The sequence below is a fragment of the Protopterus annectens genome, chromosome 7.part0 (genome assembly GCF_019279795.1).
Source record: "Protopterus annectens isolate FY-2018-M chromosome 7.part0, PAN1.0, whole genome shotgun sequence".
Lineage (NCBI taxonomy): Eukaryota > Metazoa > Chordata > Ceratodontiformes > Protopteridae > Protopterus > Protopterus annectens.
In genome coordinates, this window is record NC_056739.1 from 1,362,540,387 (window position 1) to 1,362,564,955 (window position 24,569).

A 24,569-nucleotide genomic window follows, 5' to 3' on the forward strand; every position below is an offset into this window, starting at 1 on the left:
TACTATATTTAAGACCCACTTGTCCTGGGTAATTAGATGCCAATTTTGAGCATGAAGTGCTAGCTTTCCCCCCAAAGGGGCTGCCAAAAGATAAGTGCTTGGAAATGGCAGAGGAAAGTCATTGAGACTGTTTACCGTAGGGTGGTGCTTTGCTACTTCCTGATTTGGTGGTGGCGGCTCCCCATTGTTTTGTCCTGTAAGACCCTTGTGACTGAAATCTGGAGCCTTTGGAGTGTCTGGGTTTGACCTGAGCAGCTCTGTTGGGTACTGGAAAGGACCAGTTCTTAGTAGGCCAGTGCCTACTGAACCTGGGTGGCTGCACTTGCAAGAAATCTTTTACAGTTTGCATAGATTTAGCTTTGTCTTCCATCTTTTTTAAAACTTCTTCTGCCTTAATACCAAGCAGACTGTCCTGCTGTAAAGGAGCATCCAACAATTTAGCTTTAACATGATCAGGCAGATTTTGCTCCTTGAGCCAAGCATGCCTTCTTATCACAGATCCAGTTACGGCAGCCCTGCAAGAGGCCTCCAAGGAATCAAAACCACATTGCAAAGTATGCTTTCCAACTTGTTCAGCTGAATGCAATAAATCCTGTAACTCTTTATTTTCCACACAATCAGAAATCAACATCATTTTCTGTTTCAGTAAGCCCATGACATGCTGTTGATATTTAAGCATATGAAATTGACAGTTTAAAGCCCTGATTTCCAGGGTTGCAGATGTATAAACCTTCTTACCCCATCTATCCAGCGCCCTGGAGTCTCTATCAGAAGGTGTAGGATTTTTAGCTGTAGAAGCCTTAACACCCTTGGGACCCTGAGAAATAGTTTCAGGGTCAGCAGTAGGATTTTTGAAAAGAAACTTGTGGGAGTCAGGAACCCTGTAATATATGTCTGGCTTACTAGGAGCTGGAGGCAGGGAATCAGGAGCCATGCTTGATTCCGAGAAAACATCATCAACAATGTCTAAAACAGGAGGTATAGCCAAAGGCCTATGCTGAGGAAGAAGAAGAAAATCCCTAAGCCTCTTTTTGGATTCTGAAAAGTCCTGACTCTCCCATAAGGTATGCAAAGTCTCTCCAAAAGAAAAATCCTCAGGAGGAGAAGCAGAAGGGATGGATTCTTCTGCAACAGAGTCCTCATAAGGAGGGATAGAAAATTCTTGATCAGAAGAGGAATCAGAAGAAATGGAAACCTGATCTGAAGATTCATAATCAGTGCCTTACCTAGACCTCTTAGCAGGAGGGGGTTGGGAACCCCTGATCAAGGTAATTAACTCCTCAGCCATTTTGATCATTTGTTTTTAGGCATAGGGGCCTGAGCACGTGGCTCATGTGTCAGTTTTTAGTCATAGTAGTTGGTTTTGGCCTTGTTTTTGATGATGGCATCGGTTTAATATACAAATCTTTAGGCCTGAAAACACCCTCAGAAGCCGGTGCCTACTCAGTAGCTCCAGACCCATCCAAGGGAGAGACATCCGTGGGTTCAATACTTGAAGAATCTCATGGCATACCGGACTCCGAATGTGTCTCGGTAGAGGCCTGCGATTCAGAAATAGCGGGCATCAGGGGTTGGGAAAGCGCCTCACTGAGTACCGGCGAACCGGCAACTGGCTTAGGAGAAGCTTTGTTGTCTGTTTTGGACCTTGATGGTCTGTCACTGTCTTTTTCTTTGCATTTTTTGTGAATTCCGGTAGTCTGATTGCTAACCGATGACATTTCAGGATAGTTAAATCTTGAACCAAAGTGTTTAGAAGCAAAAATATACAGACACTTAATAGTGTGTTGGTTAAATTTAGCACAAAACCAACAGCAAGGCACGTTGTGGTCAGGGCCTAGGCAAGGAATACAGTACAAATGAAAATCCTTATGAGGTATTTGCTTCCCACAAGTAATACAACTATTAACTTTTACTGACATCGGTAAGGAGCAAGAAAAAGTTTCCCCAACGGGGTACTTAGCTTTAGTTTGAAGACTTTGGTTCTGAAACTCGAAAATGAAAATTTCAGGAGTCGGCTGACTGGTACTTGTGAACTGCTTCTGCTTCAGGCACCATGTGGCAAGAAAGACTGATTAAAATGGCATTGGCTGCATGTTTTATACCCCTGATGACCTGACGTCATGGAAGAGGAGACAGCAACCGACGTAGGACCCAAGACTTTGTTATTCAGGCCGACTGAGGGCAACCTGCCAGCAGATTACCCAAATGTAATGACTGCAACAGTGAAACATGAACATCAAGACAAACTAGCTGAGGACTGTGGAAGAAAAAAAGCACTTTGAAAATGAAAGCAGGCCAAAAGGATACAGGTGATCCAAAGTGCTTAATGCTGCAGGGGGGAAGGGGGGTGTGTGAAACCTGAGTAAACATTAATCTTTTAAAACCAGGAGGTAATTTATATTTCTAGAGAGAGCAGTCTGTTGCTGAACAAAGACATTGCAAGCTCTTAAACATACTTGTTACATGTTATTACCTTCTGTAAAGTTTCCAATAAAGGAAAGTTTAAAAATGGAAATGGGCATAGCTAAATTCTGCATTAAAACAGAAAAAAAAAACTGTCCGTCATTATCCCCCTCATTGAGAGCCTGACAATTTGAAAGAGAAATTGGACTGAGGCCTCCAGGTAAGGTATCACAAGCCTGAACTAGGGTGTAATGCATATGTTTTAAGGTGCAAAACTGAAATCAGGTTCATGGCCTTGGAGCAGTTTGCACTGTGTGTAGCTCACACCATAGTCAGGTTAGAGGCACTCATGCATATCATTTTTTACCCCTTTAAATGCTTCCTGAAAAGTGCTCAACCTAATCAAGACAACTTTTCCAGTAAAGAATCGAACAGCTTCACACTTAGATACAGAAAACACATTCCAGTTCCACTTAACCAGACAGGCTGAACTGCTTAATCTGTTTACCAGTCAGAAGAGCACACACAGCCTGTCTGTTTAAATGGAACTTAAAATTATACAACAGAGAGGTCAATTATAATAATCTATATTCAAATATATGGAGAAGATTTCTGCATGGTTGTTGGTTTAACTTTCTTAAATTCTTGAAGGCAAATGGATGGGAATATCAATTTGTACTGAAATTTTATCATTTTACAATAGATCATTTAGTCTGGACTGTTACAGAGATGGTGGGTGAATCTGTACAAACATCCTTATATTGGAAGCTGTTTGCTAGAAATGCTGTTGTCTCAGCAAATAACTGCCATCTGAAACATGTAACTGAAAATCTGGCTATGCCTCAGTGCATTACAGTTAAAAGAATATTCAAAGATGGAACAGACTTTATCCATTATTTTAATGAATTATATAAAATATTTAGTAGCAGATATGCCACAAGAATACAAGGACAGTAGTTATCAGGATTTTCTAATACAACTGTTGGTACTGGAATTACTTCCCATGTGAGACTGACTACAACATATGATAACAGTTTATTTAAGATTTAACAAAATTATAAATAAGTATTGTTATGTAATTAACAATAATGCATTATTTAGTGATATATTACCAGAAACTTGTCTCTCTAGTTATATTACGGATAGAACAATTGGGTGAAGTTTGGGATGGTATTAAAAAACTGTACCACTGAAAAATATGCTACAGCTATTTATTTTTTATTTTATTTTATTTTATTTTACATTTGTTTACTGGGATAGTCTGACTGGGCTGATTGCCCACTTTCAGCAGAGGCCCGCGGAGAAAAGCTCCACATAGAAATAACAGTACCGTGAATTACAAGACAAAATAACAGTTGTACTAATAATAATAAATAATAGTATACAAGTACACAAAGAAAGAACGTTCTAGCAGTCCTTAAATACAGTAAATAATGTTATATACAGATATGCTGGTTTGGATGCAAACATTTATGTATCAAGAAATTATTATGTTACAGCATTGTTGGCCCTATCAGTTTTTTTGTATAGTATGTAAGGGAGGAGAGCAGAGAACACAGCTAAAATAGTGCATGAGGTGTTGGCTGACAGCACTTGGGTTAAGCCTAGCCAGGGAACTAATTGGAAATAGACTGAAAGATTGCCTTCACTGTTGTGTGTTCATTGTAAAGATACGTTTAAAATCAAATACTTAACATCAGCCAGTGTCACAAAAACATTTGAAATTTGACATCTTACAACTTGTAGTACAGAATGGCTAAGTTATATGGGAGTTCATGTTAGTGATACTGCATGTAAACATGAATGCAGTCCTTTAAGTAAATGTATGTAGAGACATTCATCAGCAATGTTCACTTTTATTAGAATTGATTGGTTAGTGCTCAAGAGACTTCATAATGGAGTATGTCATTTACAGTTGAATAAAAAGGAAAGATTCATGATTATTACATTAGGAGTGTTCTTTACATATGATTCCTGATTTAGTACATTAGGAGTGTTCTATACATATGATTAAAAGAACAGGAATATAACCGCGGTGGTGGTGCTGCGGTAGCGTTGTCGCCTCACAGTAAGACTCTGTCCGGTTTGATTCTCAGCTAGAGCATCTTCTGCATGGAGACATGCGTGAATGGGCGTACCTTCGTTGAAGGTTGTGTGTCAGGGCTGGTAACTCGGCATGTAAAAATCAACTACCAATCATTAGCGGACCGGAGTTCTGCTGTGGCGACCCCTAACCGGGAAAAGCCAAAAGACACAACATTAAAAGAACAGGAATGTGTTAAAATGTATAGACATTTCCTGTTTAAACCATTAAGTGTCAGTGTTATACTATTAAGAATTTTAACTTTGCTACTTTGGTGAATTATTCTTGTTATTGATTAAAAAGATTTTGAGAAATGCACATGAGATGGAAGTACATATGTGTTTACTGCAAGTACAACAGTATGTTGGTTTTATTATACACTCCATTTAGAAGATTATGACCATCTCCAATTTACTTCAGCACTTGCTTTGCTCTACATGTTGCTAGAAATGTCTGAACTGTTATAACCAAGTGTTTGATACACCATGCCTGGCAAGTATTTACAAAACTTTTTTAAGTGTATATTGTGGGATATTAAGATGCGTTATCATAAGAGGCCAAGAGCATCTTAATATCCCACAATATGCACTTAAAAAAGTTTTGTAAATACTTGCCAGGCGTTATCTTAAGAGGTCAAGAGAGAAGCCGCAGTGGTGCACAGGTTAGCTTTGTTGCCTCACAGCAAGAGGTTCTCCAGTTCGATTCTTGGCTGGAGCATCTTCTGTGTGGAGTCTGCATGTTCTCCCCACAATTGAGTGACATATAAAGACATGCAGGTAGGTGCATGCATGAATGGGTGTGCCTTCTTTGAAGGTTGGGCATCAGGCTGGCACCTCGGCACCATAAAAATCCACTGCCAATCATTAGCAGACCGGAGTGCCGCTGTGGCGACCCCTACCTGGGAAAAGCCGAAAGACATTAGTATCATAAGAGGACAAGAGGACATTTGGATTGCAGGCTAGAGACTGTCCTCCTTATAAGGGGTTGATATCAGGGTATAGACAAGTTGAAAGGGATAGGAGAATCCTAAATGAAAGATCTGTACTTCTGAATCCAGAATAGAAGATGCTGTTAAAAAAGAGGTAATTAATAGGGCATGTAAAATATTGCACAATAACTGTCGGAATCAATCTGTAGAGGTCAGAAAAGATTGGAAAGAGAAATAGGATATGCAATACACAAAGAAACAGTGGGAGGACATATGTATGGCTCCCAAATATACCCCAAATTCTAGAAGATGTAGGATTTTTGCCTGGAAGTATTTACATAGATAATTTTATACCCCAAGTAGACTCCAAAGAATTTTTCCTCGGGTAAATGGCAAAAGTTATAGGTTAGAGGTACCTGGGGACATATATTCTGGGAGTGTAATGAGTTGGCAAACTTTAAAAATTCCTTACAAAGTACTCTGTCAGGAATACTGGATGAGTAAATGAGTATAACTAATGAAACTATCTTTTGAGCTGCGATACAGGATCTGCATTTCCTAGACATAGTAAAGCCTTGTTAAGTTTCATTCTGGTGTCTCCAAAAAACAATTACTATAAAAAGGAAATCAAACTCTAAACCAACTATAGTTGAAGTTGTGATAATTGTAACAGAGCTAAAACAACAGAAAGTGGGATCTTTAGAACAATGTAGGAGTAAATTACATAGAAAAAAATAGAAATTGTGCAAACAGTACATGCAGAAAAATGTTTTTGAGAAGGGATGAGCTTTAATAGAGGGCAGGAATTGAACAATTGGTATACTGTTGCTTTGATTATATGATATATAACATGCTAGATACATAATGCTTGTAAATGTGAACTTGTTAATATGGTTTGATTACTCTTATGTAAATGTAGGTGTGCTTGTGTCACAAATGGTAATTCATTAAAGGTGTTAATAATCTGGTGCTCGATAGTTCATGCCTGGTGTATATTTAAAGTGAATGAAAGTGATGAGGCTGTTCATTTTTATGCTTTTACTTAATACACTTTGAGTGCTGGATACCTTGTCCCTGGCAGGTATAAATAACAATATGTTTAGTGTATGCTAGTAGAAATGAAATATGATAGATATGTTATTTATATTGTGTTTTATACAAATAGTAGGAATATCTTGATATGGAATATGTTTAATGAGGTGTTTGTTATTTATTGCATGGCAAGTGGGTTTGCATTATAATACCTACGACAGATGTCTAAAGTAATTTGACAGATCTTTTCACCTTTTGTATTTTCTGCGTATGCCTTCATTATTTACAAGTATTAGTTGACAACTAGTATACATTTACTTATTGACTGAAGGAAATATGCATGGTACCTCTGCAAAGGACATATAGAATTCCTACTATATGTGAACTATTCACTTGGGTAATTTGTATAATGAATGAACAGTAGTCATATTTTCACTTGTGATTTTCAGTTACTGTGTGATAAAAGCAGGAGTTTAATTACTACGTCTTACCAAGTGACTAGTGCATGAGCCTTGATGAAGGGCGATTGTATGGCCTCATGCCCACAGATGACACGTGATAAAGCGAACTGAAATCAGGATGTCTGTGAGCTTGCCATTTCATTATTAAAACCATAAAAGTGAGGAAGTGTTTTTGAGTGCTGCATCTCTGGGTGTTGGACAGCAGACACACACACACACACACACACACACACACACACACACACACACACACACACACACACACACACACACACATATTTAAAACTTGACACATCTAAAAAAAAAACCCACTGAAAGCACAAAACACTGCAAACTCATTAATAGTGCTTATTCATGTATGCTAACCCTTTATGTCATTAAAAAACCTTTCCCTTAACAATAATACTAAGTAAGCGCAAAGGACACAGAACACACACAACACCAAACATCTAAAACAGTAACTCTATCCCCTTACTTAACCCATACACTAGCCATAAACCATGAGCACTCACACATACCTACCACTATAACCTTTCAGTCAGAATTCATTTTCCTGCACACTCCTGCATACAAGCACTATAAAACAGTCATTTGAGCATTCAGTCAAATGTGCTTTCTATATTTTGCCCTTTAAGTATTTTTCAACCCCTAAAAACTTTTTAATCAAATGTGCTTTTGATATTTTGAGCCATAACTCACTCTCTCTCTCTCTCTCTCTCTCTCTATATATATATATATATATATATATATATATATATATATATGGTCTATATTGAATCAGAGAACACTGATTCATTGACCCTATTTAAACGAAAGCTTACAATCCCGAACACTTAGAACAGCGATTTTTTTTTCCCCAGGGAAAAAAAAAGTCACTGTTCCACAAAAAAAAAAAAAAAAAAAAATCTTAAAACAGTATATAATGTGTGGGGCTGCGCTCCCCCCCACCCCCCTACTTAAATATACCAACTCTGAGATCGCACCACAGTGGAAGAAATGGCAAACTCCCAAAATCGGCCCAGCGATTTTATTTTTCCCTGGGAAAAAAAATCGCTGTTCCGGGTGTTCGAGATTGTAAGCTTTCACTTACATAGGGTCGATGAATCAGTGTTCGCTTTTTTAAGCGTTCGCTGATTCAATATGGACCTATTTACATGGTTCTGTTTTATTAAATCGCCACCCCAGTGCATGAACATTCATTATGTAGACCCTAAAACGTTCAAGTTCAGAAAATAGAAAAAAAAAAGAAAAAGAAACCAACGTTTTATGCAGAGGGCAAGCCCTGATGCACACCTATACCCTCTGCTAATTATATATCCCAACTCCAAGATTACACAGCAGTGGGGAAAGGGGAAAATACCAATCCCCACTGTCTACTGATTCCCCCCAAGCATATACCAGCATTATGTGATGAACTGGCATTTCCATGAAAAAAGCCAGTTTACAAAAACATTAATTGCACTGACCATGTGATGAAACCCACGGAACCTATATGCATACATATGTATATATTATGTGTGTGTAAGATGTATATATATATTTTTTTCTTGACCTTTTCATTACCATGTCCTGCTGCATTTAACATCATCCTATGGGAGCTTGTTTGTTTTTGCCAAGTATCATTTTTCCTTTCATTGACCTTATTCTTTTGTGGTCAGCAGTGGAGTCCAGAAATAGGGAGACATATGAGCTGTCATCAGTAACTTGCTTGGTTTTACTGATGCTAGCTTGACCATTTATACAGCAGATATTCTGCAGCTTTCAATATTAGGCTCAGCAATGACTATGCATGTTCCTTACTTCTTATTCTTGACCCACTTGGAGTGTACACACTACTTTCTGGGCCATATCTACCCTTATCTTGAGTTCCAGCTAGTGATCCCAGGTGGACAATGAGAACTGGGAATTTAGTCCTTTCCTCTCCTGGTGATGGGTTAGCTGTCCATTGTCTGTTTACTCTTATCCCCTTCAACTCACTCCCCTAGCAACCGGACCACTGTTGGAGCCATGTTAGCTGAGTAGTAAGGGTTTCATCCCTGTACATTAGAGGGTCTGCTGTAAAAATATGGCTATAAATTCCTAGGCATAAAAGTGTGAGGATCCTGAGAGGCAACAGTAAATTGCATGTTGAAAGACTGGTTAGTTTTCATAGCCAGTCACTGATGGCAGGCAAATGTTATAAACAGCCTAGACATTAGGGAACTTAGAGTGCCAGTACACAGTAAGCCAGCAAAGTAAAGAACTCAGCACACTATGCCTATCAGCAGCCTAGATCAAAAACAACCAAAATTATGTAGTTATTTAGTCAAACTCAGAAACAAAAGAACATTTACAGGGAAGACCTCCATTAATACAGATGCAACATGCTATCCAAGTATAGGAATCAACATTTACTGTTCTCTGATTCAGAGCTAAATAAAAACAGTCACAGACGCAACAAACGTATGAATTTATCATCCACTCCAAACAATGTGGGCTTTCAGAAGCTGTGGCATCATCCGTGCCAATGTTAAATGGCAGAACCCTCATCTGTAAAACTTTTCGCAGTTCATACATATTTATGACAACACATCAGTAATAAAAAGACAGGCTCCTTCAACCTTAGAATATTAGTCTGTAGATATTGAAATCAGTCCTCATTGATGCATTCTTGTCTGCACTGATTCATAGGAGATTACTAGGCTACTGTCTTAAGAGCCCTTACAAGCCTAGCTAATATAACCAGATTTCACCCAATATGTGGCCCCTAGGGGCAAGAGTATGGCATGGATTTGGGCCTATGCCTTGAGTAATTTACAGATTGCCCTGTCCACAAGGGGCATAGGTGCTACTCCTTATGTGACTTTGTTTCCCCATCTACTGATCCAAATTGCATTTGAAGAGGGTCAGGGAAGGGCTCTGCTTAACGTGAATAGGAAGACTTTAAGTCTGTCCACATAGGACATGTTTACACCCTGTATTTTCTTTATGAGGAACCTCTGAGGTCGCTCCAGCTGCTTTAAGTGCCTAGTCAAGTACATGCCAAATGGCGCATTGTACCAGATCATTGGTCTAATGAGGGCTGAGTACATAGGACTGTAATTTACATGGATCTGGATGCCATACCTTTAATTATAAGTTGTGTCATGTAGGAGGACTTCTTCACTACTGAGGACACATGGCAGTCAAAGTTCAGGCTACTATCTATCCGTGTACTTGGATCTCTCACTTCTGAGTCTACTCTTAGGGGTGTACTATTGATATTCTAATTTGCATGGGTATTTGACTTCCAAAAGGGTATGCTAATGAGTTTTATCATATTTAGTTTTAGGCCATGGTTCTAGCATCAATCATTTGTCTGATCTAGATCATCCTGACAGATCACTGGGGGATTAACCGATTGCCCCCAACTTGCAGTCATCAGCAAGTTTTGTCATCCAGAGTCCTTCCTCAGTAGCTTTGACTTCAGAGAAGTATATTCTGAACAGGATTAGTTCCAGCACTGAGGCCTGTGGCACACACTAGCAAACTGGTCTCTTGCTGGATCTGGATTCACCCACTTTAATCACATGTTCTGTCTGTAAGCCAATTGGCTATCCTTCTGGTGATGTAGGGATTTATGCCCTGTTTTGTGAGTTTATTTATAATACCTGATTGGGGAATTGTATCAGATGTGTATCAAATGCCTTGGCCAGGTCGAGGTAGGTGGTATGTACTGATGTCCTTCTATTTCACTGTTGCAGTATTCATAACATGAGGGAATCCCCTGCCAAGGGCAGCCCACCATCCAGCCAGTATACCAAAGCCTTTATGTTGCTAACGATATGCCATACATCACACACATGCTCCTCATGCAGGGAGTAGGGCATAAAGGTGATGTCCGGACGTATCATCCTCAGAACTTTGCCACCAGTCTGAATGCCATCGTTGATCGTTGGTCTGATCGCTTTAGTCATTGCTGGTTTACATAGCTGTTCAGATAAGTGCCCCATTGGGGTTTTTTGTTATCCTTTTTTGTTTTTGCATTTGTGTTGTGGGGTTTCATGTCATCTAGAAAGGGTAAATGCCAGTTTGGGAGACCGATTCCCCATAAAGACCATCATGAGCAGTGCTTGTTTTGTTCAGGTGCTTCTCACAACCATACGTCCTGCACTATTTGTCAGGCTTTTGTTTCAAAGATCTTGAGTAGTCACCTTTCATACCTCGATATCTATCCTGAAAACCAGCATCTAAAGCTTTTAGCGAAAGATGCTATGGAAGGTACTTCCTGGCCTGAGGGTCAGCTGTCTTCAAAGAAGGCAGCCAAAAAAGTCAGGTCACATTTTTCGGCTGTGCCTTCTCTACCAGATGTTTCTCTTGAGGCAGGTGAAAGCCAGGAGAATCATCTGTTTCCTGGGTTGGATTCCTCTGTTGCGACCAGTTCAATGGCCGGCATGGATCCAGCTTCTTGCATGTCCTTGGAGGCCTTGCAGACATCTGTTTTGGACTTTCAGGGGGAACTGCAGCTGATTATCACTGAAGAGCCTATGGGGATTCCTCAGATACTGATAAGGGAGGAAGTCCCGAGTATGATTATTGAATGTAAGCCAATGTCGGAGCCTTCTACATTTCATAAGGCAGATGTCCCTTTAAAAAAGAAGCAAAAGATAAAACATATTTCTTCTGCTCCTAAAGACCCTCAAAATTAATGGCAGAATTTAACACAGGCTTTGTTTAGTGCTTTTATGGCCTTGAAGCATCCTCAGGAGGTCACTGTCCTGGCTTCTCCTTGGTCATCCCCCCCCCAGAGATCTAGGGATCTAGATTCCTCTGAGAAAGAATAAGATTCTGATGAGGAATCCCTGGCCTATTCTACCCATATTCCTTCTTCTCTGGATTATTACTCTGAGGAAGAGGAGTCTGCCAGTCCTTAGTCTCCTTTTAAGGAGATATCCTTTGGGGATACCATCGCCTGGATAATATAATTCTTTAAATGGGATTGTTCCCAAGTATCTGAAGTGAAGAGGAGATATTTTGAGCTCCTTCCAATGAAGTCTTCTAGACCATCTGCTGTTCCTCCTGTTTTGGCTGTGTTATTGGATGCCTGTTTTTCATAGGTTCGTATGTGTGTTCTAGGCTAATGGCCCTGGTGCCTTTACAAGCCTAGCCCCGTAGAAGTGCCCTGGCATCGTGCTGCCTGATGTTAGTTCCCAGTGCCTCTATCAAGCAGAGCCACTGGAGTGATTCCCGGGGTGAACTTTCTATTTCCCATCCACTCATCAAGATTTCTCTTGAAGAGGACCAGTGAGGTGCTCTGTTTGACATGTATGAGAAGTCTGTTCCAGAGCATGGGCAGTCTCTGGGTTATGAACCTGTCCCTCCAGCATGTTCTATTGATTGTGGTAATGAGGTTGAGGACTCTGGACTGTGTGGTGTGGAGGGATTGGGATTTCTTTAGGTGTAGCATTTCTAACAGAGCTGGGTCAGACATGGCTTTGTAAGTCAAGCAGAGATTGCCTCTTAGAAGATGATATGAAGCAGAGAATAGCTGGAGTTTTTTGTCTGTCCATGTACACGTGTTTAAGACCTAGGATTCTCTTTGTGAGGCACTTTTGTGGCCTTTCCAGCTGTTGCATGTGTCTAGTGAGGTACATGCGAAATGGGGCATTATACTCTATGATTGGCCTAATGAGGGAAGAGTAGAGAGAGATAACCTCTTTCTTCCTGGATGCAAAACCCTTGGTAATGAGATGTGCCACATAGAAGGACTTTCTGCCCACAGTGGCAATGTGGTGGTTGAAGTAGAAGTTGCTGTCAACCTGTGTCCCCAGATCTCTTACAACGCCTTCAGTGTTAAGTGGGCTCCCATTGATGTGGTAATTAGTGGGAGCTGAGTTTTTCCCAAAGTGGATGACAACGCATTTTTTTGGTATTAAGCTTAAGGCCATGATTTTGACACCAGTCATTGGTCTCAGTGAGGCCTTTCTGTAGGATGTCTACATCATTTGGGGAGTTAATAATGGCTCCCAGCTTGCTGTCATCTGCAAACTTGGTCAGCCAGATTCCCTCAGTGTTGGCCTGGACTTCTGAAAAGTAGATGCAAAACAGGAGAAGACCCAGCACCGATCCCTGTGGGACTCCACTCGTGACTGGTCAAGAGTCTGATTTGGAGTCCGCTACTTTCACACTGTGGCTTCTATCTGTGAGCCAATTTGCAACCTACTTAGTGATATAGGGTTTGATGCCTAGTTTGGTGAGTTTATCAATAATTCCTGTGTGGGGAATGGTATCAAAGGCCTTGGCCAGATCGAGGTAGGCTACATGAACTGCCTTGCCGTCCTCCACAGCTCTGGTGGCTGGCTGAAAGAAGTCAACCAGGTTGAGCAGGCATGATCTACCTTTCACAAAATCAAATTGCGTGGGATCTAGAGTTTGGAGATTTCCTAGATCCTTGTTAATTAGGTCCATGATGATGTGCTCCATAGCCTTGCGTATCAGATTCATCAGGCTATTGGGGTAATAATTCCCAGGGTCTGTAGTTGCTCCCCCTTTATGGAAAGGGATAACTGTAGCAGTACGCCATTCAGTAGGGACAAATCCTAAGGTGAGGCTGTGATTGAGCAGGGCACAAAGATGTGGTGCCAGTTCACTTTGTAGTTCATGTAGAACACATCCAGGGATATTTACGGGTCCCCTGAAAGCTGTATTCGTGGCCTTGGACAATGCAGCTTTAACTTGTGCTGCAGTAATGCTGGGTGTCTGGCATTCCTCAGGTATTGTGATTGGTCCTTTGGGGCGGGAGAGAGGGGTAAAGTTGGCACTGAATTTGTTGGCCAGTATGTTGGCAATATCTGTTGGCTCAGTATAGGAGGTACCATTGTGCAGTAACTCAGAGCAAACCTGGGTATTGCTGTGGGGATTCTTGATATAACTATAGAAGGCTTTGTGGTTGATTTTAGAGTTCGCCACAATTCTGCCTTCATAGCTGGCTTTAGAGGTTTTGATGAGGGATCTCAACTGTTTGTTGAGGCTAATAAGTGAGTTTTTCCAGTCTTGGGACTTCACCTTTTTCTGCAACAGTTTCTTCCTTCTGTTGCAGAGTTTATTAATGGCAAGAGACCACCAGATTGGCTTCCTTTTTTTGGGGGAGAGCATCTTGGTTCTATTGGGTATGGCTAGTTCCATTCATTTATGTACATATTCGTACAGTGCATTGGTGTATGATTTGGCAGTCGTCCATCTATTTTCCATTGACATGGGTGCCGTGAAGTTAGCCACCTCTGTTTTTAGAAGCCCAAAGTCAGCTTTGGAGAAGTTTTTCATGGTGGTTACCTTTGCAGGGGGTGTGGGTGAGATGTGGATTTCCATGGTGATTAGTTTGTGGTCGGATCTAATCAAGTAGGAATTGACTATTGGTGTAGAGCAACGGTTGCCCATGTTAGTAATAACCAGGTCAAGGATGTTGCTTCCTCTAGTGGGGGTAAGAATGAGCTGGTCCAAGGCATTGGAAATGATGAATTCCAGGAAGCATTGGGCCAGTGTATTGGTGCATGAGTAGTTTTCCCAGTTGATGGATGGGTAGTTGAAGTCACATAGTATGAAAGTGTTGGGTTGGACCATAATAGTTTCCAGGATGCTTAGCAATGTGGAGTGAGAGTCTTGGGATATGGTTGGGGACCTATAGCAGGCTACGACCTGAATCGCCGTCTTACCCAATTTTAGTTGTACCTGAGGTATCTCAGATGTGTTATGCTGGGCTACTAGTCTGGAGGTGTGCATATCCTTTATGAATATGGAGACACCACCACTTTGGAGCTTTGGTCCATGTTCTGGGGCCGAAAGGTGTGGAATGAGTTATAGCCTGGTAGCGCAGGGGTGCTTTCTGCTGTTTTAAACCAGGTCTCCGTTACAGCACAAATGTCTGTGCTTTCCATTTTCAGGAGTGCTTTGAGCAAGTGCATCTTGAGATATAGACTTCTAGTGTTGAGCAGCATGACCCTCAGATTGCATTTATTTATAGCTGTTACAGTAGTAATTTGGTCTTTGGAGCATTGCCTAAAAAAGGCACTGTAGGTGAGGCAAGAGACTTAGCCATTATCCTGAAACCCAGGGATGACAGATGCAGGCCATCTCTGGTAAAGCATCGAGGTCTGTCAATCATGTCATCCCAAGCAGACAGATACTGGATCCCCTTAGAATGACACCAGAAACTTAACCAATTGTTGAAGTCAATAATTTTCTGCTTCTCAGGCCCCAGACTTTCAGCCCCTTGTTCCTAAAAGAATGAGTTGGTTTTATAAAGTGCCTGATGGCTGCAAATTTCCTTTATAAGTGTCCATCTGTTGACCCTTCTGTGGTTTTTGTGGCATCCGACAAGCCTTCTAAATTACTGCCTTCTACCAGACTTCTTTCTGATGAAGACAGCAAGACTATGGAATGGCTGATTTAAAAGGTTTATGCTTCAGCCACTCTAGCCTTTTGGGCTGTTAATTATCAGACTTATGACCAGTTATGTTTTGGCTGTCCTTTCTCAGGGTTGCCAGGTTATTTATGACCTTCCTGATTCTGAGGGAAAGACTTCTGCCTTGTCTCTGTTAGAGGCTTCTTCCCAGGTATCTCACCATTCCATTAAATGTAGTTATAATGCAGCAGATGCTTCTTCTAGGGCTTCTGGTTCTATGCTGAGGAGATATTCCTGGGTATGGCTTCGTACCTCTGCCTGATGATATTAAGGCTTGGTTGGTGGATGCTTCTCTGGACAACAAATGGTTGGTTGGTGCTGCTGCTGAAGCTGATTTGTTCAAGTTCCTGCAATTGAAAAGCAAGGAGTTACAGGACCTGAAACATATTTTTGTTTCCCCTGTGCCAAAGTTCCAGAGAAACTATCCTGATAAACTAGCCTTTGTTAGAAGGCAGTCTCCTCCTCTTCCTAAAGGCAAGAAGGATGGTAGGAGTGTTCCCCCAGCTAAGTCTACACAGACCCCTCCTGCTTAGAAGCCTTCCTTTCCTGATAAACCAGGTGCAGTCTGACTACCCGATTCTTCCCAGATACATTCCTGTCTCACATCGTCTTTCTCTGTGTCTTCCTGTTTAAACATAACCTAGGATTCCTGGGTCCTTTCCATCATTCGACAAGGGTATTTCATGGTTTGGAAACCCCCCCCCCCCTTCATGGACATTCCTCAGAAACCTCAAGACCAGCTGAGCTCCTTTCTAGAAGTACTTCAGAGTCTTTTGATTCAAGGAACTATTCAAAAGGTTCCTGCTACTCAAAGGGGGAGGGGTATAATTCCATAATGTTTTTGGTCCCCAGGAAAGAGGCACTTGGAGACCCATTTTGGGTCTTTCTCACCTAAATACATTTCAGAAGGTTCCTTCCTTTTGAATGTTATCCCTTCAGACTCTGTTTCCTCCACTGCTTTTTCAAGCTTTTACGGTTTCTCTGTATCCCAAGGATGCTTACATCCATATTCCTATTCATCCCCTTTTTGGGAATATTTTTATGTTTCTCTGTTGCTTCCTGGTATTTTCATTTCTCTGCTTTGCCCTTTGGCTTCTCTACTGCCCCAAGGGTATTCACCAAATGCCTAGCTCCTGTGATTGCTTTTTGCAGGTTCAAAGGCATTCAGCTCTTTCCTTATTTAGACAATTTGCTTACTCAAGCCTCCTTTCCAGAGATTCTTTTTGCAGCAACTGCAGTGGGTCATCGCTGTGTTGCAAAGCCTGGGGTTCACTCTAAATTTTCAAAAGTCCTTCCTTTTCCCATCATGGGATCATGTTTTTTCTGGGATGCAGGATCCAGACTGTTCTATGCTGGCATCCCTGCCTCATCCAAAGGCTGTGACTCTGATTTCCTTTTTTTTTTTTCAGTCCTTTCTTCCTTTGGCCATAATTTCAGCCAGGGAATTTCTGAGAGCTCTGGGATTCATGACATCCATCGTATGTATGCTTCCCTTCACCAGATTGCACATGAGAAAGCTCCAGTGGTATCTAATATCACTTTGGCTTCAGCATTCTCATCCTGTAGAGTTTCCAGTCCCTCTTCTTCCATGTCTCAAGTTGGAATTTCAACTGAATTTGAACCCAGGAGTTCCCTTTCAACCCCCGCTTCCCTGTCAGGAGCTGTTCTCAGATGCCTCAGACGGGGGTGGGGGGTGGGGGGCTTCCTTCGTAATCCTAAAGGTGCAAGACCTTTGGTCTCCTCAGCAGCAGAAGGAGCACATCAACATTAATGAGATGAGCTCTTCTGTTGGCACTCACTGCTTTTAATCCTCTGATCTCCAGGGCCCCTAAAGATCTTTACAGACAACACCACAGTGATGTAGTACTTCAGCAAACGGGGGGCAATGTCCGCTCTTCTTTGCCGACTGGCACTCCAGGTTTGGGTGTTATTGAGTACCAAGTCACACTTCAGGTGGTGCACATTTCTTCAAGTCAGAAGTTTGTGACAGACTCCCAGAGCAGGTCCATAACGGAATCTCATGAGTGGATACTTCACAGGGATGTGTTTCTGGACATTATCTACCAGTTGGTTATTCCTGAAGTAGATCTCTTTGTGTGCTGTCTGAACAGGCAGCTTCCTCAATCTTCTGACAGGACTCCATGTTCTCTGGCCTGGAATATGGATGCCCTATATTTTTCATGGAAGAGGATGTTCCTTTATGCCTTCCCTCCCCTTTCTCTCATTCCAAAAGTCCTGTGCAAGATAAAACAGGATGCTTTCAAAATCTTGCTGGTGACTCCCTTTTGGCCCAGACAGCATTTGTTCCCTCTTCTTCTGCACTTAGCCAAGGGCAATCATCACAAGTTACCTGGCAGAGTGGATCTTCTCACGCAAAGCAAGTGTTTTATCATATACCTGCACCTGTCCACAAGGATAGGAGAATGGAATGCAAAACTGGAGGCACATGGGTTGAAACTAAATACAGATAAGACAGCTGTAATAGCAGCAAATGGGGAAATCAGAAGAAGATGAATATTGATATATAATGGAAAACAGTGGAATGGGTTAACAGCTTCAGTTATCTGGGAGGGGTGGTTGAGGAGAAGGGAAGTCTGAATGAGAAGGTCAAAGCTAGGATCAGAGAGGCTGCAGCCAACTGACAGAGTGTCAGGGTAGTGTATGACAGAAGAATGCCAGAGAAGCTGAAAAGTAAGGTGCACAAAACAGTGGAGTGACCAGTACTACTGCATGATGTAGAAACCTTGGTAGTAAAGGCAAAGTAGTTGAAGAAGCTAAAGGTGATGGAAATGAAGTGCCTGCAATGGGTGGTAGGATGCACAATGTGGGACGTATAAAGAAATGAGGATATAAGAGCAGAATCCAAAGTAGCTCCATTTGCAGAAATGATCAGAGAGAACAGATTATGTTGGTTTGAGCCATTGTGCAGGAAAGCAGAAGACAATCTGGTGAAGATTTGGGACAGACAGGAAGAAGATAAGAGGAAATGAGTGCATCCAGCAAGGAGGCGGATGGATTCTGTGAGAGAAGAAGTAAGACAGTCAGGTATGAGTGCTGAAGAAGGTAGGAGAGTGGCATTGAATAGGGAAGGATGGTGACAAGTGACAACACCCTGACCCCACATAGAAACTGGGAAAAGGGGGATGATGATTTGTTGAGACACTGAATGACTGTTAATGCTTCTACAGAGCCAGGTTTGTATTAGTAGCATTTTGGTAGTATATATTATTCCTACTATATTTCATACATCCAATAACAAATTTTAGTGTTGAAGGGTGGCCACGGTGGTGCAGCGGTTAGCGTTGCCGCCTTACAGCAAGAGGTTCTCCGGTTCAATCCTCGGCTGGGGTGCCTTCTGTGCGGAGTCTGCATGTCCTCCCTGTGGTCGCGTGGGTTTCCTTCGGGTGCTCCGGTTTTCTCCCACATCCCAAAGACATGCTTTAGGTGGATTGGACACTCTAAATTGGCATTAGGTGTGCGTGTGTGTGCCTTCTGTGGAAGGTTGGGTGCCGGGCAGGCAACTCGACACCATAAAACTCCACTGCCAATCATGAGCAGACAGGTGATCTGCTGTGGCGACCTCTAACCGGGAAAAAGCCGAAAGAAGAAGAAGAAGTTCCAAAAATGATGAAAGCTCTGTTAATACTTAAAAATTTAATCCACACATTTCATGTAACACTGTGTTAAATAAACATTCTTATTTGTGTATAACTCTATTATTATTATATATCTGTGTGTGTATCACAACTCTTTCGTTCCCATTTTTGCACATTGGGTTGATGTGTCACATGTCGACTATGCAAAAGTTGACAACTGATGTAAATCGTGTGTGTGTGTGTGTGTGTATGTATATATAGTATAAGTAATATGTATACACATACACAGACACTCACTTGTATGTGTAGATATGTGTATAGCAAGACAGAGTGAAAGATAGGTAGATTGATAGAAAGATGGAATGCTATAAGTAGTTAAATCGGAATACATACTTTTGTGTCTTTGTTGCAGTCATATCTGAACCACAGCAATGTCAATTGGTCAGAGCTGGTGGCTACTATTAGGGGAAAAAACAAAACAATTGCAGACTACATTGCCTAATAAAGTTTTGAATCAAGTTAATCATTATGATATGTCCCAAACATGATTTACAGATGTCTCCATTAGGCACTTGTGCATGTAGTAACAACAACATAGCTTTGCTATTTGTCTGCAGTAGCTCTATTTATTTTTAGATTACTTTATTTATTTGGCATTTGTTTACCAAGAAAGTCTAACTGGGTCATGAAGTACCCATTTTCAGCAGAGGCAAGTGGAGCAAAGCTCTAGATTCATATGGTTAACAGAATGAAAAACTAGACAAAAATAATAAGGTCATAACATTCAAGCAAAAATATGAAAACAACACATTAGTTTGTTAGAATGAGAACTTAATGGACATAATAAAGTCATAACATTCAAGCACAAAATTTGAAAAACTACACTGTAGTTTGCCACATTAAAAACTCAAAAGTCACAATAAACACTCAAAAGACATATTAAAGTCATAGTGTTCAAGCATAAATTATATGGAAAGCTGATAATAGGAAGATGCAGCATTATTTACATAATAGATGATTATCATAACGATTATTAATATTCTTGAGGTCATGAAATATGGTAACAGATTATATTGGTAAAGGGTAGGATAGTACAAGTAGAGACTGGTATGGTGTGATAGAGGGGATAGTAGGAATAGATCTGGAATGAGTGTAACCTCAAGGGAATAGGTATAGAGGAAGGGAGGGGTAGGGTAAGTTAATAGTAAGGATAGCGAGAGTAGTGGTTGAAAAAGGTATAAGAGTACCTCAGCCTGGACTCCTACAGGAACAAATCCAAGCTTTGTTGAAGTATGCTTTTATAGAGGTTTTGAAGGAGTGCAAGTTTAGTAGTAGTTTTGATAGTTAAAGGAAGATGAATTGAACATGTACATTTTTTCAGGTTAATAATTCAAGAGGTTGACATTGTTAAATAATTAGATACAGGATAGGATTCAGATGAATTATCACCATCATGCTTTTATGGCTTTACTGGTTAGTTCTAGTAGTGTTATGACAATAAAAAGTGATTCAAAGACTTCAGAGCCTCATGGAGCATATGCTCAGTAGCATGTCTCTGCACCTAATCCAGTTAGACATAACCCTGCAAGTGTTCCCTCAACCAACCCATGCAATGCTCTTGTACAGGCATGTAAACACACATACATACATACCAACGCACAAGCATGTGGTCTGACCGTCTCTTAGACACACACACACACACACACACACACACACACACACACACACACACACACACACACACACACACACACATCTTGATAGTACTTACTTGCTGTGGTGTTAACAACCACACTTGTGTCATAGACATCAGTGGATGTACATAGTTGAAAAAAGTGTGCACTTTTATTGTTTTGCTCTCCATATAGCTCTGTAGAGCTTATCTTTGAGCCACTGTACTGCACTGTTGTGATCCTTGTGAAAGGCACACTGGAAGTGCACATACCTAATTTGCATTAGTTATACACCCAGGCTGTGACGTTTGCATTTGGCTTTCTCCAGTGAGATTGCTGTTGCACTGCATACTGGTGCCTTTTTACCACTGTAGGGTTACATTGGTCTTTGAATTACTCCATCATAACACAGTGAACAATCCTGTTAAATACAGAATTGCTCAGTGCATTTTGTGTTTATTTGTTTGTTATGTATTTTTCCCATTTATATGCTTGAATGTTTTTACTGCATTATAATATCCCTTATTTGCAACTGCATTCTGTGTACCTCCTGAAAACATGATCATTTAGTGTCCTACAGAATCTGCAAATCTGGAAAAGATATGTTATTGTACAATGTTTATGTTTCTTCTTCTTTTTCTTTCTTTCTTTCTTGCAGGATCCAAGTAGTTTTGGATCAATGTTAGAGCTATGCTGGAAAGGTACAAAGACAGTTGATCTTGGGAATGGAAATACTCGCAAATTCTTGCAAGACGGAGATGAGGTTATTATTACAGGTAAGGGTAGCTAAAAGATTTATGTTGCATTGATCATTTCTTCATCAAAACGTTGGCCTGTAAATAAGTATGTAATGTTTTTCCACTTTACAGTATAAGGAAATCATATACTAAGAACTGCACAGCAATCACATTTCTATCACAATGAGCAGAAATTGCAGATGGACCTCACTTAGTATCTCAAGAGAATCTGTTACTTTAGTCCCAGTGAAGAAACTGAAAGGAAAGTGTGCATAATCAGTAATGCTTTATGTGCAATCATTTGTAATTTTATTGAGAAAAAAAGCAGTTAGAATACACATGTATAGCCATATTCGTTTAGCTGTCCTTACCTCCTGAAGTCGAAAGAAAAGGAATAAAACTGTCACAAAAATAGACAAGGTCACATAATTATGGTTAATTGTGAGGGACAGCTCAGTGAAAATTCCATAGTTTAGCAAGCATTATCATAGATGGAAATAAAGAAGCATACTGGATAATTTGCGATCGTGTCAGTTTCCTCTGAGTGGTTAGATTTCCTCCCACATTCCAAAGACATGCAGTAGGTGGATAGGCCACTGTAAATTGGCCGTAGGTGTGTGTGATATGGATGAATTACCGTGGCAGAGCTAGCCACCCGGTGGTGTAAACCTTGGCTTGAGATGATTGTCACTGTTGAAGTGACACCCTGACCCCATATGCAAAATGTTAAAAGGGGTTGAGGATAGATTTATATATATATATATATATATATATATATATATATATATATATATATATATATATATTACCTGTATGGGTTGGGTTCCATTTGAAATTTTGAGGACTAGAATTGGAATCCTCATGAAAAATGGGAGTATGTAAGCAAATGTGCGGAATATACTAGGTGTGAGGATGTAGTACCTCAGAACCTTATTAATAGGTTCACTGATCTCTTTATACAGAATCTTGTTGTAGATATGAATCTCGTTACAACAGGGAACCTATTGATATCTGTCGCTACTAATGTTTGTAAATTTAATAAACTAAAGCACAAAACAGCCAGAGTGGCTGTTATCATACCTCTCAACCTGTAAGTGCATGAATTCTGGTCAAAGCCAAAAATAATGGGAGGACAAAAGCCCAAAATTAGGGTCAGATTTTAAGTATTGCTCTTGTAATATAAAATTAGTTGCTATAAGGATATGAAGTCTGAAACTCAAAATGACATTCATTATTTAATGACTTCACTATTCGGTGATTTGCCAGAAAAAAAAAACAGAAATGTTATGAGGAACAGATCAAGAATATGAGGCTAAAAGTTGGACATTTTGTGAAGTTCTGGAAAAGTGATCGGTATGGGGAGAGATCTCTAGACTCATAGCTGCAGTCATAACAGAACTCTTCAATAATTTCTTGGAAGTAGAAACAATACTAGAAGACAGGGAATGAACAAAAGCTGCCATGATTATAGAGGCACAGAACAGTGTAGGTGCCTGACATTTCTGTGCAGTATGTATAATTGTGATGGTATTAAAGATAACTGATCTACTACCCAAATAGTATGCTCTCTTTGACCTTAAGAAGATTTTTGAGCATGGGGCTCTGTCCCCTACCTCCCATACCTAATATAATTAACTCAGAATATGTTGCACCCTGGGAAGAGACAAGAATACTCTTTAGAGGAGACCCTCTGCCCTTTGATCAAATGTTTTAACAAGTATCCTTAATCTGTGATTTGACTGACTGTCCCATGGCTGCCATATGACATTTCACTGGGCAGCAGGACCTAAAATAGAATATACCAACTACAGGGAAGTCATATCAAATTAACCTTGTTGATGTATTAATGAAAAAGGAAAAGCCCTGTTTGCTGAGTGATGGAACAAACACACAAGTCCAATGTAAAAGAAAAAATGTTCCAAACACTAAAACCAAGGAGAAGCCAAAATCCAAGTAAGAATCCAAATAAAGTTCCACAGAAACCTTTATTGCATAGGTAAGCGCTTTCGCAACTTCTCCTGGTTGCTTCCTCAGACCAAAACAAACATGCTTAAAAACAATCCCCTTTTTATAATACACATTACACACGACCCACCAATCCCCGTGGAGAATACAAGACTCCACTGCTTTCCAGATTCAAAGAGATGCACACTCTTTTAAATCAGATAAAAACATATATGTAGAAAATGCATATAAATGTAGAAAATGCATATAAAAATACATGTAGAAATACATATAAAAACACATAAAAAGTGTGTATAAAAATATATATAAAAATGTGTGTAAAAAGCCTAAAAGCACTGATTTAAGAGTGTGTATCTCTCTGCAAAAGCCCTTACCTAGCCAGTAAAGGTTTCTGTGGAACTTTATTTGGATTCTTACTTGAATTTTTATTGGATTTTAGCTTCTCCTTGGTTTTAGTGTTTGGAACATTTTTTCTTTTACATTGTTGATCTATTGTTTATTCTGTTTGATTATTTGTTAGGTTAGTCCCTCTAGGATAGTGACCTCTTTTCAGGGTTATCCAAGATGATAGTTATACTGACTGGGGAAATTTGACTAGGGCATGGGGAAATTCCCCTACTCGTCATTTTTGCAAGTAGGACCCATTTTGCAGGAGCACTTCTTGCAGGTCCAGAGGCAGTCCAGAGAAACAGGGAGGCAGATGGAGAGGGATGGAGATAAGAGTGGTGGGAGAAATTGAAGATAAAGCAGTTATCAAGTCCAGAGAACATGTGCAGGATTCGGAGGAGATTTTTCAAACAAATCTATTACATAGAGATGAGTTGGCAAATGATGTATAATTACAGCCTTCCATCTGGGAAGGTTGTGGGATGATTTACTTTAACTAATTACCTCCAGTACAGCTCTTTTGAGTGTGTACCTTTAACCCCCAGTGGGTGTGGCTTGAGCCTTTATAAATGAAGTTATTACCTTACAATTCTAACAAATACTCATTGACAGAGGTCAGCTATCAGTACAATTGTGTTGGCCATCATGTATGTTTTAAGATAAATATTATGATACCTTGTATGTTGCATGGTTTTGGAATTATTAATGCAAATATGAACAAGCAATATTTGATGCCTAGAGGTGCAGTAAGAGGTAACTGCAGAAACGCATGGAGGTGCAGTCTGCTGTAATGAGTTAAGAAATGGTGATACAGAATGAGCAAGAAAATGAAGGAGGTATTTCCTCAGGGGACATTATGGAAAAGATACAAAAGCAGGATGCAGA

The 24,569-nt window shown here is 40.4% G+C and overlaps 1 protein-coding gene across 1 annotated transcript in view; it reads left to right on the top strand.

Annotated features, from left to right (window-relative positions):
* Positions 1–24,569, top strand: part of FAH (fumarylacetoacetate hydrolase) — a 373,600-nt gene that overhangs the window by 328,897 nt on the left and 20,134 nt on the right. Inside the window, exon 13 of the mRNA XM_044077971.1 lies at positions 21,254–21,371. Coding sequence (XP_043933906.1) covers positions 21,254–21,371 — 118 coding nt within the window. The remainder of the gene's footprint in view (positions 1–21,253; positions 21,372–24,569) is intronic.